The sequence below is a fragment of the Taudactylus pleione genome, unplaced genomic scaffold (assembly GCF_031769625.1).
Source record: "Taudactylus pleione unplaced genomic scaffold, aTauple2 ptg000913l, whole genome shotgun sequence".
NCBI lineage: Eukaryota > Metazoa > Chordata > Amphibia > Anura > Myobatrachidae > Taudactylus > Taudactylus pleione.
In genome coordinates, this window is record NW_028285314.1 from 627,093 (window position 1) to 643,382 (window position 16,290).

The 16,290-nt window shown below is 48.5% G+C and overlaps 1 protein-coding gene across 1 annotated transcript in view; it reads left to right on the plus strand.

Moving 5' to 3' along the window:
- Window positions 1-1,410: 1,410 nt before the first annotated feature.
- LOC148473733 (vitelline membrane outer layer protein 1-like) overlaps window positions 1,411-16,290 on the plus strand; it is a 54,864-nt gene continuing 39,984 nt past the window's right edge. Inside the window, exon 1 of the mRNA XM_088459495.1 lies at window positions 1,411-1,502. Coding sequence (XP_088315621.1) covers window positions 1,411-1,502 — 92 coding nt within the window. The remainder of the gene's footprint in view (window positions 1,503-16,290) is intronic.

A 16,290-nucleotide genomic window follows, 5' to 3' on the forward strand; every position in this document is an offset into this window, starting at 1 on the left:
TATTTAAATAATCCGTGAGTGCCCCACCATAAGAATACTCGGTCTTTTTTCTTAATAGAAAAGTGGTGGGTCAGCCCTCTTAAAGGGGACAACTAATTTGCGGGGTATACAATCGGAAAACCGGCTGCCTTAATACTGGCAGCCAGCTTCCCGACTGTCATATCCCAGCGAGGGTGAAATGCCAGGCATCTAGATGTAGACGCCTGACATTGCCCCAACGCCAGGGGACAAGCGCCCGGCATCCCGATCGAAAGGATGCAGGGCGCCGCAAGTGGACAGCCACAGGGAGAGGGTTAGGTTTAGGGCACCCGGGGGGGATTTTAGGGTTAGGCACCCCCCCCGGGAGGGTTAGGGTTAGGCTAGGGGGAGGGAGGGTTAGGGTTAGGCACCCCCGGGGGAGGGACTTAGGGTTAGGCAGAAGGGAAGGGGGGATTTAGGGTTAGGCACTTAGAGGGGGGATTAGGGTTAGGCACTTGGGGGGAAGTTAGGGTTAGGCACCCTTAAGGAGGGTTAGGTTTAGGGGGTTGGTTAGGTTAGTATGTACTTACCTTAGGGATGATCGGGATTTCCAGTGCTGTTGGGCTTCCGCTGCCGGGCTCTGCTCATCTATCGGCCGGGCGCTGCCGGGAATCGAACCGCCGGCCGTATTTCATACCGATTCCAATTTGTGGACCCAAAACGCTAAATGAAGTGTCATGCAAAAACCTAATTGAAACAGCAAGCATTCAAAGCTGAAAATAAAGACAAACTGAAGGGACCGCAGCCACCAGGTAAAGCAACATGGACATATCAATGGGACATCTGCAGTCAACCGCTTTAGGGGTCGACCTAGACCAACCCCTGCAGGCCCCTGAAATTATGAAGCACCAGAAGGGGCCGGGCCTGTCATATAACACAGATAAAATAGACACGCCTGCTAAAATATGCCGTACCACAGCAAGCGAGCGCCCTTTCGAACACAAATCCCAAATAAATGTCAGCATGACTCTCTGCAAGCTCTTACGTGCCTGAGCCACCGAAACCAGAAGAAACGCTCCTATTCCAGCCAACCCACCTGCTAACAGAGCAAAGCCCTGGGGGTTAATGGCCCTCAAAGCAAATTCCTAAATGCCAGCTAGATGAACTGCCAAACACAGAGAGGACACGGGTCACCGGCCGAAGGCTGCCTGAGGGTCTAATTCCTCGAACTTCAACAGTGCATCCGCAATCCCAGTATGCATACCAGGCACATGCCCGGCAACAAATTGGACATTAAGCAGCAGGCAACACAGAACAATTCATGCTAGCAAACAAACCACCAGAACAGAGGACGAATTCTGAGGTCAAGCACATGCAACGTTCCCAGGTTGTTGCAACAAAATCATACCCACGTTACCGAAGCAATCCCCTTAGAGTTCTAATGCAACTACAATGGGGAACAGCTCAAGCAACACCATGTTCTTAGCGAACCCCTACGCAACCCACGTGAACAGCCAAGGTGAAGCGCACCACAGACCATTGAGGTAAGTTAAAAAAGCCAGTTGTGGCAGCAGCGTCAGTAAAATTGGAGCTGAGTGTTACTGCAGGAGTACTCAGCCACTTCCCTCTGGGCATATAGTCATAGCCAACGCCACCTATGACAGAGGTGTATAGGGATGCAGCCAAGCGCTGACCAGCCAATGGGTCCAGCTGCATCTGAACATGAGAAGGCAATGGGAAAGCAGCAACTGCTAATGACTGATCAATTGATGACCCAGGCATGGAAGACTGGTAAAGGGGTCAAAAAACGCTGGCCCAAGTGACTGCGTATGGAGGGCAGCAATAGCAGGAGCTGGGTTAGGGGGAGGGCGCCACAGCCACGGGAGACAATGCACCCGGCGCAGGTGTAACAACCAGGGGAGTAGCAAGGGTGGTTCCAGTGGAGCATGAAATCGACAGAGGGTGCCATCCAGAGTTCTGGAATTTATGGGGGGCTACATAGTACGACGGCCGCCTGTTTTTTCTCGGTTAGTTTGCACTATACCCTAAATAAGTTACGGAGATTTTTTTTTTTTTTAATTATTAGGAGACCTGGAATAATAATAATGTTGGTAGACAGAACATGATGAGTAGTACTTACATTAGTATAGGTGCAATGTATATTTGTGAAGTAGGAGCATAGCTGAGAAGGGAGCTTCCCATAGGTGTCCCCACTCCAGTGATAGCTGACTGGGGCAGCGATTGCAGTAATAAGCTGTGCACCCTGTGGAATCTCACTCTAGCACATGTACTCTGTCAATTTAAGTTAAATTCTCATAATATATAATACAATCTCCTCTATTGACTGATAATGATTCAAAGCAGATAAAAGTCAGATCCTAGGTGCTATACATAAATAAAGCAGTGCCAAAGCAGCTACCCGTTAATGTCAGATAGCGCATCACTGAAGCATTCTATTCCCCCAATGGGACCTCAATGCCCAGCATAAAACTGCCACTATTTGCTGTTTTTCTCTTCACTCCAGTATTCCCCCCGCAGGCTGGCCATACCCCACTAGCACAGTTCTGCACAGGGAGCGCTATGACATACACTTTGTCCGGACGCCATGGTTCCACCTCTGGTAACAACTGACGCAGTGTTGGGCAGCTGACCAGGCAGCACCCTGGATCGGCGGAGCCAGGACTGCTTAGCTCTATGAATGGGAGACTAAATAACTGCTGGAGTAACAGCAGGGGAAATTGGCATCCCGGGCCCGAGCGCCTGCAGCAGCTGACACACTTGTCGCTGCTGCGGTAAAGGAGAGCCCACCGCTACTGGACCATACGCGACCTCTTCGCTATAAAGGAGGGGCCTGCCTGTACCTCCTGCTTGGGCAATCCTAACAGCCCTTGTTTGTAAAGGGCCAGAGCTCAGTGGCAAACACAGAATTTCTACAGAGGGGTTTTCAACTGCTTGAATTTAACATTTTCTACCATTAAGGGAGCATAATCAGCACTTAAACCCACTATAATATACATCATACAAATGTACTGAATTAAATAATTCTGGCATATACAGGACCAGCAGACACAGTAAGTAATTATATGTAGAAGTAGGGTCATCCTGTCTGAGCTGAATCTTTTTATTCCATATGTGGGCTCCATACAGATCATCTGAGCAAGTTGGTTAATATGGGGGAGGGCAGAAAAAGAACCGTGCATTGCCCTGGCCATAGATGTACAGATTGGTTCCCTTATGTACTGGATGGTGTATTATTTAGTATTAATAATTGATCCTATAGATGGTCTATATCACTGCACCCCGAACAGTGCATGTTTTCTAGATCTCCCAGTTGGTGCACAACTATATTTGGGCAGGGGGCACAACAGCAGCAGGGCCAATGGCCACAGCCGTGGCCCTGCCAACCAGATGCCGCACGACCGCCACCCCAGTGTCAGAACTAACTGAGGTGCGGTGGCCGCGGAGGGGAACCTGGGAAGAGTCTGCATCCACAGTGCTCTGCAACATGAGGTAGGCGGCCAGACAGGCGGGGGGACCGTAAGGGAACATGGTTCCCATACGCAAGCAGTCTACATGCAATAGAAAGCAGCCGGGGAAAAAGATGAGAATGGAGGGGCACAAAAAGGGACAGAAAACAATGATAGGTAGCAGGGGCGTTTCTAGAGAGGAGGGGGCCCATGTGCAATCTCCGACATGAGCCCCCTCCTCTTTGCCTGGCGGCAGGCAGCGCGCTGAGCTGTGCGCGGCCAGCACCGGAGTTATAGACTCTCGGCATTAGAGTCTATAGTGTCTGCACAGGTCACCGGGAAAATGGCCGAGGTGGCCATTTTCCCTGTACTGCGATGCGCAAACGACAGGAAAATGGGCACCGCAGCCATTTTCCAGTTGTTTTACATCGCCGGACCCCCGCGCCGACGTGGGACTCCGGAGAGGTAAGTAATATTATGGGTACAGGGTGTGCAGTGTGGGGCCCCCATGGACTATTATAGATATGAACCTGATAGGTAGGGAGTGAAGGAGAGGAGAAGAATTAAGAACCGCAGGAGATAGAAAACACAGAAAAGAAATCACTAAGATTATAATAAGTAAATACACTGCAAAAAGCACTTCCCTGTCCCTGAAAAAAACTGGCACAAAGAAGCAGATTTACATGCATCACTCCATTAAATACCCCTAGACCGCTCCCCATGAAACATTCATTGGCTGCATAAGACCAGCTAAACTTAAAGGGGCCATAGCCAACACGTTTATTAAAGTGGCAACACTCAAAACACTCGTGGTTTAATGTCCTTCATGCTTAAATGTCAGCCTTTGGGCTTACCTACAGCAGGTCAGACCCGTTGCAGATTTTACAAGTCTCATCTACGCAGTGAGTACTCAAGCTGCGTATGCCATCGCAGTGTCTAATTTATGCAACTGCGTTCCAATGGACGGGCACGCCTGCATTTCTTCAACCACTCCCCTAGTCACAACCCACAAATACTCAGGGCCTGTCACTCACTCTGCGATGGATTCCTTTGTGCGTGTGTGATCGCAGTGCAGTAAGTGCCCATTGGTCGATAAACGTAGCCCTGTGCAAACAATCTTACATGGAAAGAGATGAAGGAGGACCAAAACTTACTGGCCCCCCACTTCCTGATATGCCTGAATTTTGGCTCTTTAACTTAATGGACATGTCTATCTCCCAATATAAGAAAACATTACTCCAGAATGATATGAATGCAGCAAGAGCAGCCATCCCATGTATGTGGAGGTTTCCCACATGGCCCCCTACCTACAGATCTGCCCAGCTATTTTGTTGCTCATGGCATGGCGTGAGTCGCGCCATGGACTTGTGGCGTGGCGTGCAGGCCTCTGAGTCGCGCCATGGACTTGTGGAATACCGTGGTATTCTTCAACGAAGGATATGCTACGGCATGTAATACAGTGCTTAACCGCTGTGTGGCGAGTGCTCCACTTTTGTAATTGCATGTAATATAGTGCTTAACCGCTGGGTGGCGAGTGCTCCACTGTACTGAATGTCTTGTGCAGAATGCCATACTGTTAAACTTACAGTACTGTAAATTGGGTGGATATCATATTCACAGCATTTTCATGTACGCACAACCCATACTGTATTTTTAATGTCGCATACGGTATGGTGCAGTAACTGAATAGTAGAGAAGTTGCCCGAGTTGTTGTCACGGTATAACCGATACTGTAGATTAATGAGATGCATGCACAGCTTTCACTGATATGGGATGCATTACAGTATGACAATTTTTTGTTTGTTTTATTAAAAAACAGCAGCGGGAGGAGTGCACAAGGATGAGGCCACTCTGTGGTTCACTGTAGCTGTCGTTTTGGCTAGTGGTTAGGTGATCACTTTGGTAGAATTATGGTCCCGGTTTCGATCCCTGGAAAAGAATATACAGTACCGTACCGTATATTTTTTTTTTGTCACTGTCTGCTCTGGACACTATAGTGAAACTACTGTACTTTAGTAATACTGTAGTGATGTTGTTTAAAAGGCCACTTAAAAGTAAGACATTACAAACAGATTGTGTGTTTCAATAGTGCAAAACTTTCTTCAATGTCTGCGCTTTCGTCAATCGGATTTCATGCGCATGCCCAGTGGAGGGTTTACAATGGGATCTGTAGTGCCCAGAGAGGGCTCTGTATTTCACTGAAAAGTGATTTCATACTGTGGCTATGGTGGCTGACAGGGCTCTGCATCACAAACTCTGTGCCCAAAAACCGCAAAACGCAAACATGCGACAACGCATATGCGGTCTCAGCCTTGTGCACTATGGCTACGTCCCTTGGACTGTGTCTGAGAGTGGTTTCCGTCTGTGAGAGAGCGCTCTGTGTTCAAAGCTGACTGTGCGTTTGAAGCGCAAAATAGCGTTGCATCGCAAACTTATGAAATTGGTGATGCTGCTCCAACCTTGCACACTAAGTACGGTAGTAGTGGGATCTGTATGAGAGAGAGCTCTCTGTATTACACGGTTGGCGCTATGGTGGCTGTCAGCCATCTGCGATGGATTAGAAATGGAGGGGGGTACAATGGGATCTGTGGCGCCAAGCCATACGCCATGTAGCGCTATGCTATCACTGAGCATGCGCAGTTGGCTGTATTACTGCAGTCGGTACAGTATTGTACTCTATGCTGTTGCATTTCCATCTCTGGCGGGCGCATGCCCAGTAGGAGGGTTGCGATGGGATATCTGGCGCATGCCCGGTGGGCCGAGAGTCATACACAGTGCATCAGGTCCCTTCCCCCAAAGCAAGCAAGAGCCTCACATTACCATAATAAAGGAAGCTTTGTTAATCCATTTACTGTAAGCAGTCAGCTCTGCCCTAGTGTCCTGAAAAATGCTACTAATTGTCACCATTGCCAAGGACACCATCTCCCGTCTGCTAGGACAACTAGTGTGCCGCTATGAATGTGCCTATACTAAATATTCAAAACTGACGGTGCCATACAATTTAGCACCACAGAATAGTGATTTCATAACTGCAGAAACTGCTAGTGAATCTACTGTCTAGAATGTGAGACAGGGCTCTGCATCACAAACTCTGCGCCCAAAAACCGCAAAATGCAAACATGCGACAGCGCATATGCAGTCTCAGCCTTGTGCACTATGGCTATGTCCCTTGGACTGTGTCTGAGAGTGGTTTCCGTCTGTGAGAGAGTGCTCTGTCTTCAAAGCTGACTGTGCATTTGAAGCGCAAAATAGCGTTGCATCGCAAACTTATGACATTGGTGATGCTGCTCCAACCTTGCACACTAAGTACGGTAGTAGTGGGATCTGTATGAGAGAGAGCTCTCTGTATTACATGGTTGGCGCTATGGTGGCTGTCAGCCATCTGCGATGGATTAGAAATGGAGGGGGGTACAATGGGATCTGTGGCGCCAAGCCATACGCCATGAAGCGCTATGCTATCACTGAGCATGCGCAGTTGGCTGTATTACTGCAGTCGGTACAGTATTGTACTCTATGCTGTTGCATTTCCATCTCTGGTGGGCGCATGCCCAGTAGGAGGGTTGCGATGGGATATCTGGCGCATGCCCGGTGGGCCGAGAGTCATACACAGTGCATCAGGTCCCTTCCCCCAAAGCAAGCAAGAGCCTCACATTACCATAATAAAGGAAGCTTTGTTAATCCATTTACTGTAAGCAGTCAGCTCTGCCCTAGTGTCCTGAAAAATGCTACTAATTGTCACCATTGCCAAGGACACCATCCCCCGTCTGCTAGGACAACTAGTGTGCCGCTATGAATGTGCCTATACTGAATATTCAAAACTGACGGTGCCATACAATTTAGCACCACAGAATAGTGATTTCATAACTGCAGAAACTGCTAGTGAATCTACTGTCTAGAATGTGAGACAGGGCTCTGCATCACAAACTCTGCGCCCAAAAACTGCAAAATGCAAACATGCGACAGTGCATATGCAGTCTCAGCCTTGGGCACTATGGCTATGTCCCTTGGACTGTGTCTGAGAGTGGTTTCCGTCTGTGAGAGAGTGCTCTGTCTTCAAAGCTGACTGTGCATTTGAAGCGCAAAATAGCGTTGCATCGCAAACTTATGACATTGGTGATGCTGCTCCAACCTTGCACACTAAGTACGGTAGTAGTGGGATCTGTATGAGAGAGAGCTCTCTTTATTACATGGTTGGCGCTATGGTGGCTGTCAGCCATCTGCGATGGATTAGAAATGGAGGGGGGTACAATGGGATCTGTGACACCAAGCCATACGCCATGAAGCGCTATGCTATCACTGAGCATGCGCAGTTGGCTGTATTACTGCAGTCGGTACAGTATTGTACTCTATGCTGTTGCATTTCCGTCTCTGGCGGGCGCATGCCCAGTAGGAGGGTTGCGATGGGATTTCTGGCGCATGCCCAGTGGGCCGAGAGTCATACACAGTGCATCAGGTCCCTTCCCCCAAAGCAAGCAAGAGCCTCACATTACCATAATAAAGGAAGCTTTGTTAATCCATTTACTGTAAGCAGTCAGCTCTGCCCTAGTGTCCTGAAAAATGCTACGAATTGTCACCATTGCCAAGGACACCATCCCCCGTCTGCTAGGACAACTAGTGTGCCGCTATGAATGTGCCTGTACTGAATATTCAAAACTGACGGTGCCGTACAATTTAGCACCACAGAATAGTGATTTCATAACTGCAGAAACTGCTAGTGAATCTACTGTCTACAATGTGAGACAGGGCTCTGCATCACAAACTCTGCGCCCAAAAACCGCAAAACGCAAACATGCGACAATGAATACGCGGTCTCAGCCTTGTGCACTATGGCTACGTCCCTTGGACTGTGTCTGAGAGTGGTTTCCGTCTGTGAGAGAGCGCTCTGTGTTCAAAGCTGACTGTGCGTTTGAAGCGCAAAATAGCGTTGCATCGCAAAATTATGACTTTGGTGATGCTGCTCCAACCTTGCACACTAAGTACGGTAGTAGTGGGATCTTTATTAGAGAGAGCTCTCTGTATTACATGGTTGGCACTATGGTGGCTGTCAGCCATCTGCAATTGATTAGAAAAGGAGGGGGGTACAATGGGATCCGTGGCGCCAAGCCATACGCCATGTAGCGCTATGCTATCACTGAGCATGCGCAGTTGGCTGTATTATTGCAGTTGGTACAGTATTGTACTCTATGCTGTTGCATTTCCATCTCTGGCGGGCGCATGCCCAGTAGGAGGGTTGCGATGGGATTTCTGGCGCATGCCCAGTGGGCCGAGAGTCATACACAGTGCATCAGGTCCCTTCCCCCAAAGCAAGCAAGAGCCTCACATTACCATAATAATGGAAGCTTTGTTAATCTATTTACTGTAAGCAGTCAGCTCTGCCCTAGTGTCCTGAAAAATGCTACGAATTGTCACCATTGCCAAGGACACCATCCCCCGTCTGCTAGGACAACTAGTGTGCCGCTATGAATGTGCCTGTACTGAATATTCAAAACTGACGGTGCCGTACAATTTAGCACCACAGAATAGTGATTTCATAACTGCTGAAACTGCTAGTGAATCTACTGTCTAGAATGTGAGACAGGGCTCTGCATCACAAACTCTGCGCCCAAAAACCGCAAAATGCAAACATGCGACAGCGCATATGCAGTCTCAGCCTTGTGCACTATGGCTATGTCCCTTGGACTGTGTCTGAGAGTGGTTTCTGTCTGTGAGAGAGTGCTCTGTCTTCAAAGCTGACTGTGCATTTGAAGCGCAAAATAGCGTTGCATCGCAAACTTATGACATTGGTGATGCTGCTCCAACCTTGCACACTAAGTACGGTAGTAGTGGGATCTGTATGAGAGAGAGCTCTCTGTATTACATGGTTGGCGCTATGGTGGCTGTCAGCCATCTGCGATGGATTAGAAATGGAGGGGGGTACAATGGGATCTGTGGCGCCAAGCCATACGCCATGAAGCGCTATGCTATCACTGAGCATGCGCAGTTGGCTGTATTACTGCAGTCGGTACAGTATTGTACTCTATGCTGTTGCATTTCCATCTCTGGTGGGCGCATGCCCAGTAGGAGGGTTGCGATGGGATATCTGGCGCATGCCCGGTGGGCCGAGAGTCATACACAGTGCATCAGGTCCCTTCCCCCAAAGCAAGCAAGAGCCTCACATTACCATAATAAAGGAAGCTTTGTTAATCCATTTACTGTAAGCAGTCAGCTCTGCCCTAGTGTCCTGAAAAATGCTACTAATTGTCACCATTGCCAAGGACACCATCCCCCGTCTGCTAGGACAACTAGTGTGCCGCTATGAATGTGCCTATACTGAATATTCAAAACTGACGGTGCCGTACAATTTAGCACCACAGAATAGTGATTTCATAACTGCAGAAACTGCTAGTGAATCTACTGTCTAGAATGTGAGACAGGGCTCTGCATCACAAACTCTGCGCCCAAAAACCGCAAAATGCAAACATGCGACAGCGCATATGCAGTCTCAGCCTTGGGCACTATGGCTATGTCCCTTGGACTGTGTCTGAGAGTGGTTTCCGTCTGTGAGAGAGTGCTCTGTCTTCAAAGCTGACTGTGCATTTGAAGCGCAAAATAGCGTTGCATCGCAAACTTATGACATTGGTGATGCTGCTCCAACCTTGCACACTAAGTACGGTAGTAGTGGGATCTGTATGAGAGAGAGCTCTCTTTATTACATGGTTGGTGCTATGGTGGCTGTCAGCCATCTGCGATGGATTAGAAATGGAGGGGGGTACAATGGGATCTGTGGCACCAAGCCATACGCCATGAAGCGCTATGCTATCACTGAGCATGCGCAGTTGGCTGTATTACTGCAGTCGGTACAGTATTGTACTCTATGCTGTTGCATTTCCATCTCTGGCGGGCGCATGCCCAGTAGGAGGGTTGCGATGGGATTTCTGGCGCATGCCCAGTGGGCAGAGAGTCATACACAGTGCATCAGGTCCCTTCCCCCAAAGCAAGCAAGAGCCTCACATTACCATAATAAAGGAAGCTTTGTTAATCTATTTACTGTAAGCAGTCAGCTCTGCCCTAGTGTCCTGAAAAATGCTACGAATTGTCACCATTGCCAAGGACACCATCCCCCGTCTGCTAGGACAACTAGTGTGCCGCTATGAATGTGCCTGTACTGAATATTCAAAACTGACGGTGCCGTACAATTTAGCACCACAGAATAGTGATTTCATAACTGCTGAAACTGCTAGTGAATCTACTGTCTAGAATGTGAGACAGGGCTCTGCATCACAAACTCTGCCCCCAAAAACCGCAAAATGCAAACATGCGACAGCGAATATGCGGTCTCAGCCGATTGTGTACTATGGCTATGTCCCTTGGACTGTGTCTGAGAGTGGTTTCCGTCTGTGAGAGAGTGCTCTGTGTTCAAAGCTGACTGTGTGTTTGAAGCGCAAAATAGCGTTGCATCGCAAAATTATGACATTGGTGATGCTGCTCCAACCTTGCACACTAAGTATGGTAGTAGTGGGATCTGTATTAGAGAGACCTCTCTGTATTACATGGTTGGCGCTATGGTGGCTGTCAGCCTTCTGCAATGGATTAGAAATGGAGGGGGGTACAATGGGATCTGTGGCACCAAGCCATACGCCATGTAGCGATTTTGCTATCACTGAGCATGCGCAGTTGGCTGTATTACTGCAGTCGGTACAGTATTGTACTCTATGCTGTTGCATTTCCATCTCTGGTGGGCGCATGCCCAGTAGGGGGGTTGCGATGGGATTTCTGGCGCATGCCCAGTGGGCCGAGAGTCATACACAGTGCATCAGGTCTCTTCCCCCATAGCAAGCAAGAGCCTCACATTATCATAATAAAGGAAGCTTTGTTAATCCATTTACTGTAAGCAGTCAGCTCTGCCCTAGTGTCCTGAAAAATACTACGAATTGTCACCATTGCCAAGGACACCATCCCCCGTCTGCTAGGACAACTAGTGTGCCGCTATGAATGTGCCTGTACTGAATATTCAAAACTGACGGTGCAGTACAATTTAGCACCACAGAATAGTGATTTCATAACTGCAGAAACTGCTAGTGAATCTACTGTCTAGAATGTGAGACAGGGCTCTGCATCACAAACTCTGCGCCCAAAAACCGCAATACGCAAACATGCGACAGCGAATATGCGGTCTCAGCCTTGTGTACTATGGCTACGTCCCTTGGACTGTGTCTGAGAGTGGTTTCCGTCTGTGAGAGAGCGCTCTGTGTTCAAAGCTGACTGTGTGTTTGAAGCGCAAAATAGCGTTGCATCGCAAAATTATGACATTGGTGATGCTGCTCCAAACTTGCACACTAAGTATGGTAGTAGTGGGATCTGTATTAGAGAGAGCTCTCTGTATTACATGGTTGGCGCTATGGTGGCTGTCAGCCTTCTGCAATGGATTAGAAATGGAGGGGGGTACAATGGGATCTGTGGCACCAAGCCATACGCCATGTAGCGCTATGCTATCACTGAGCATGCGCAGTTGGCTGTATTATTGCAGTTGGTACAGTATTGTACTCTATGCTGTTGCATTTCCATCTCTGGCGGGCGCATGCCCAGTAGGAGGGTTGCGATGGGATTTCTGGCGCATGCCCAGTGGGCCGAGAGTCATACACAGTGCATCAGGTCCCTTCCCCCAAAGCAAGCAAGAGCCTCACATTACCATAATAAAGGAAGCTTTGTTAATCTATTTACTGTAAGCAGTCAGCTCTGCCCTAGTGTCCTGAAAAATGCTACGAATTGTCACCATTGCCAAGGACACCATCCCCCGTCTGCTAGGACAACTAGTGTGCCGCTATGAATGTGCCTGTACTGAATATTCAAAACTGACGGTGCCGTACAATTTAGCACCACAGAATAGTGATTTCACAACTGCTGAAACTGCTAGTGAATCTACTGTCTAGAATGTGAGACAGGGCTCTGCATCACAAACTCTGCGCCCAAAAACCGCAAAATGCAAACATGCGACAGCGCATATGCAGTCTCAGCCTTGTGCACTATGGCTATGTCCCTTGGACTGTGTCTGAGAGTGGTTTCTGTCTGTGAGAGAGTGCTCTGTCTTCAAAGCTGACTGTGCATTTGAAGCGCAAAATAGCGTTGCATCGCAAACTTATGACATTGGTGATGCTGCTCCAACCTTGCACACTAAGTACGGTAGTAGTGGGATCTGTATGAGAGAGAGCTCTCTGTATTACATGGTTGGCGCTATGGTGGCTGTCAGCCATCTGCGATGGATTAGAAATGGAGGGGGGTACAATGGGATCTGTGGCGCCAAGCCATACGCCATGAAGCGCTATGCTATCACTGAGCATGCGCAGTTGGCTGTATTACTGCAGTCGGTACAGTATTGTACTCTATGCTGTTGCATTTCCATCTCTGGTGGGCGCATGCCCAGTAGGAGGGTTGCGATGGGATATCTGGCGCATGCCCGGTGGGCCGAGAGTCATACACAGTGCATCAGGTCCCTTCCCCCAAAGCAAGCAAGAGCCTCACATTACCATAATAAAGGAAGCTTTGTTAATCCATTTACTGTAAGCAGTCAGCTCTGCCCTAGTGTCCTGAAAAATGCTACTAATTGTCACCATTGCCAAGGACACCATCCCCCGTCTGCTAGGACAACTAGTGTGCCGCTATGAATGTGCCTATACTGAATATTCAAAACTGACGGTGCCGTACAATTTAGCACCACAGAATAGTGATTTCATAACTGCAGAAACTGCTAGTGAATCTACTGTCTAGAATGTGAGACAGGGCTCTGCATCACAAACTCTGCGCCCAAAAACCGCAAAATGCAAACATGCGACAGCGCATATGCAGTCTCAGCCTTGGGCACTATGGCTATGTCCCTTGGACTGTGTCTGAGAGTGGTTTCCGTCTGTGAGAGAGTGCTCTGTCTTCAAAGCTGACTGTGCATTTGAAGCGCAAAATAGCGTTGCATCGCAAACTTATGACATTGGTGATGCTGCTCCAACCTTGCACACTAAGTACGGTAGTAGTGGGATCTGTATGAGAGAGAGCTCTCTTTATTACATGGTTGGCGCTATGGTGGCTGTCAGCCATCTGCGATGGATTAGAAATGGAGGGGGGTACAATGGGATCTGTGGCGCCAAGCCATACGCCATGAAGCGCTATGCTATCACTGAGCATGCGCAGTTGGCTGTATTACTGCAGTCGGTACAGTATTGTACTCTATGCTGTTGCATTTCCATCTCTGGCGGGCGCATGCCCAGTAGGAGGGTTGCGATGGGATTTCTGGCGCATGCCCAGTGGGCAGAGAGTCATACACAGTGCATCAGGTCCCTTCCCCCAAAGCAAGCAAGAGCCTCACATTACCATAATAAAGGAAGCTTTGTTAATCTATTTACTGTAAGCAGTCAGCTCTGCCCTAGTGTCCTGAAAAATGCTACGAATTGTCACCATTGCCAAGGACACCATCCCCCGTCTGCTAGGACAACTAGTGTGCCGCTATGAATGTGCCTGTACTGAATATTCAAAACTGACGGTGCCGTACAATTTAGCACCACAGAATAGTGATTTCATAACTGCTGAAACTGCTAGTGAATCTACTGTCTAGAATGTGAGACAGGGCTCTGCATCACAAACTCTGCCCCCAAAAACCGCAAAATGCAAACATGCGACAGCGAATATGCGGTCTCAGCCGATTGTGTACTATGGCTATGTCCCTTGGACTGTGTCTGAGAGTGGTTTCCGTCTGTGAGAGAGTGCTCTGTGTTCAAAGCTGACTGTGTGTTTGAAGCGCAAAATAGCGTTGCATCGCAAAATTATGACATTGGTGATGCTGCTCCAACCTTGCACACTAAGTATGGTAGTAGTGGGATCTGTATTAGAGAGACCTCTCTGTATTACATGGTTGGCGCTATGGTGGCTGTCAGCCTTCTGCAATGGATTAGAAATGGAGGGGGGTACAATGGGATCTGTGGCACCAAGCCATACGCCATGTAGCGATTTTGCTATCACTGAGCATGCGCAGTTGGCTGTATTACTGCAGTCGGTACAGTATTGTACTCTATGCTGTTGCATTTCCATCTCTGGTGGGCGCATGCCCAGTAGGGGGGTTGCGATGGGATTTCTGGTGCATGCCCAGTGGGCCGAGAGTCATACACAGTGCATCAGGTCTCTTCCCCCATAGCAAGCAAGAGCCTCACATTATCATAATAAAGGAAGCTTTGTTAATCCATTTACTGTAAGCAGTCAGCTCTGCCCTAGTGTCCTGAAAAATACTACGAATTGTCACCATTGCCAAGGACACCATCCCCCGTCTGCTAGGACAACTAGTGTGCCGCTATGAATGTGCCTGTACTGAATATTCAAAACTGACGGTGCAGTACAATTTAGCACCACAGAATAGTGATTTCATAACTGCAGAAACTGCTAGTGAATCTACTGTCTAGAATGTGAGACAGGGCTCTGCATCACAAACTCTGCGCCCAAAAACCGCAATACGCAAACATGCGACAGCGAATATGCGGTCTCAGCCTTGTGTACTATGGCTACGTCCCTTGGACTGTGTCTGAGAGTGGTTTCCGTCTGTGAGAGAGCGCTCTGTGTTCAAAGCTGACTGTGTGTTTGAAGCGCAAAATAGCGTTGCATCGCAAAATTATGACATTGGTGATGCTGCTCCAAACTTGCACACTAAGTATGGTAGTAGTGGGATCTGTATTAGAGAGAGCTCTCTGTATTACATGGTTGGCGCTATGGTGGCTGTCAGCCTTCTGCAATGGATTAGAAATGGAGGGGGGTACAATGGGATCTGTGGCACCAAGCCATACGCCATGTAGCGCTATGCTATCACTGAGCATGCGCAGTTGGCTGTATTACTGCAGTCGGTACAGTATTGTACTCTATGCTGTTGCATTTCCATCTCTGGTGGGCGCATGCCCAGTAGGAGGGTTGCGATGGGATTTCTGGCGCATGCCCAGTGGGCCGAGAGTCATACACAGTGCATCAGGTCTCTTCCCCCATAGCAAGCAAGAGCCTCACATTATCATAATAAAGGAAGCTTTGTTAATCCATTTACTGTAAGCAGTCAGCTCTGCCCTAGTGTCCTGAAAAATACTACGAATTGTCACCATTGCCAAGGACACCATCCCCCGTCTGCTAGGATAACTAGTGAGCCGCTATGAATGTGCCTGTACTGAATATTCAAAACTGACGGTGCAGTACAATTTAGCACCACAGAATAGTGATTTCATAACTGCAGAAACTGCTAGTGAATCTACTGTCTAGAATGTGAGACAGGGCTCTGCATCACAAACTCTGCGCCCAAAAACCGCAATACGCAAACATGCGACAGCGAATATGCGGTCTCAGCCTTGTGTACTATGGCTACGTCCCTTGGACTGTGTCTGAGAGTGGTTTCCGTCTGTGAGAGAGCGCTCTGTGTTCAAAGCTGACTGTGCGTTTGAAGCGCAAAATAGCGTTGCATCGCAAAATTATGACATTGGTGATGCTGCTCCAACCTTGCACACTAAGTATGGTAGTAGTGTGATCTGTATGAGAGAGAGCTCTCTGTATTACATGGTTGGCGCTATGGTGGCTGTCAGCCTTCTGTGATGGATTAGAAATGGAGGGGGGTACAATGGGATCTGTGGTGCCAATCCATACGCCATGTAGTGCTATGCTATCACTGAGCATGCGCAGTTGGCTGTATTACTGCAGTCGGTACAGTATTGTACTCTATGCTGTTGCATTTCCATCTCTGGCGGGCGCATGCCCAGTAGGAGGGTTGCGATGGGATTTCTGGCGCATGCCCAGTGGGCCGAGAGTCATACACAGTGCATCAGGTCCCTTCCCCCAAAGCAAGCAAGAGCCTCACATTACCATAATAAAGGAAGCTTTG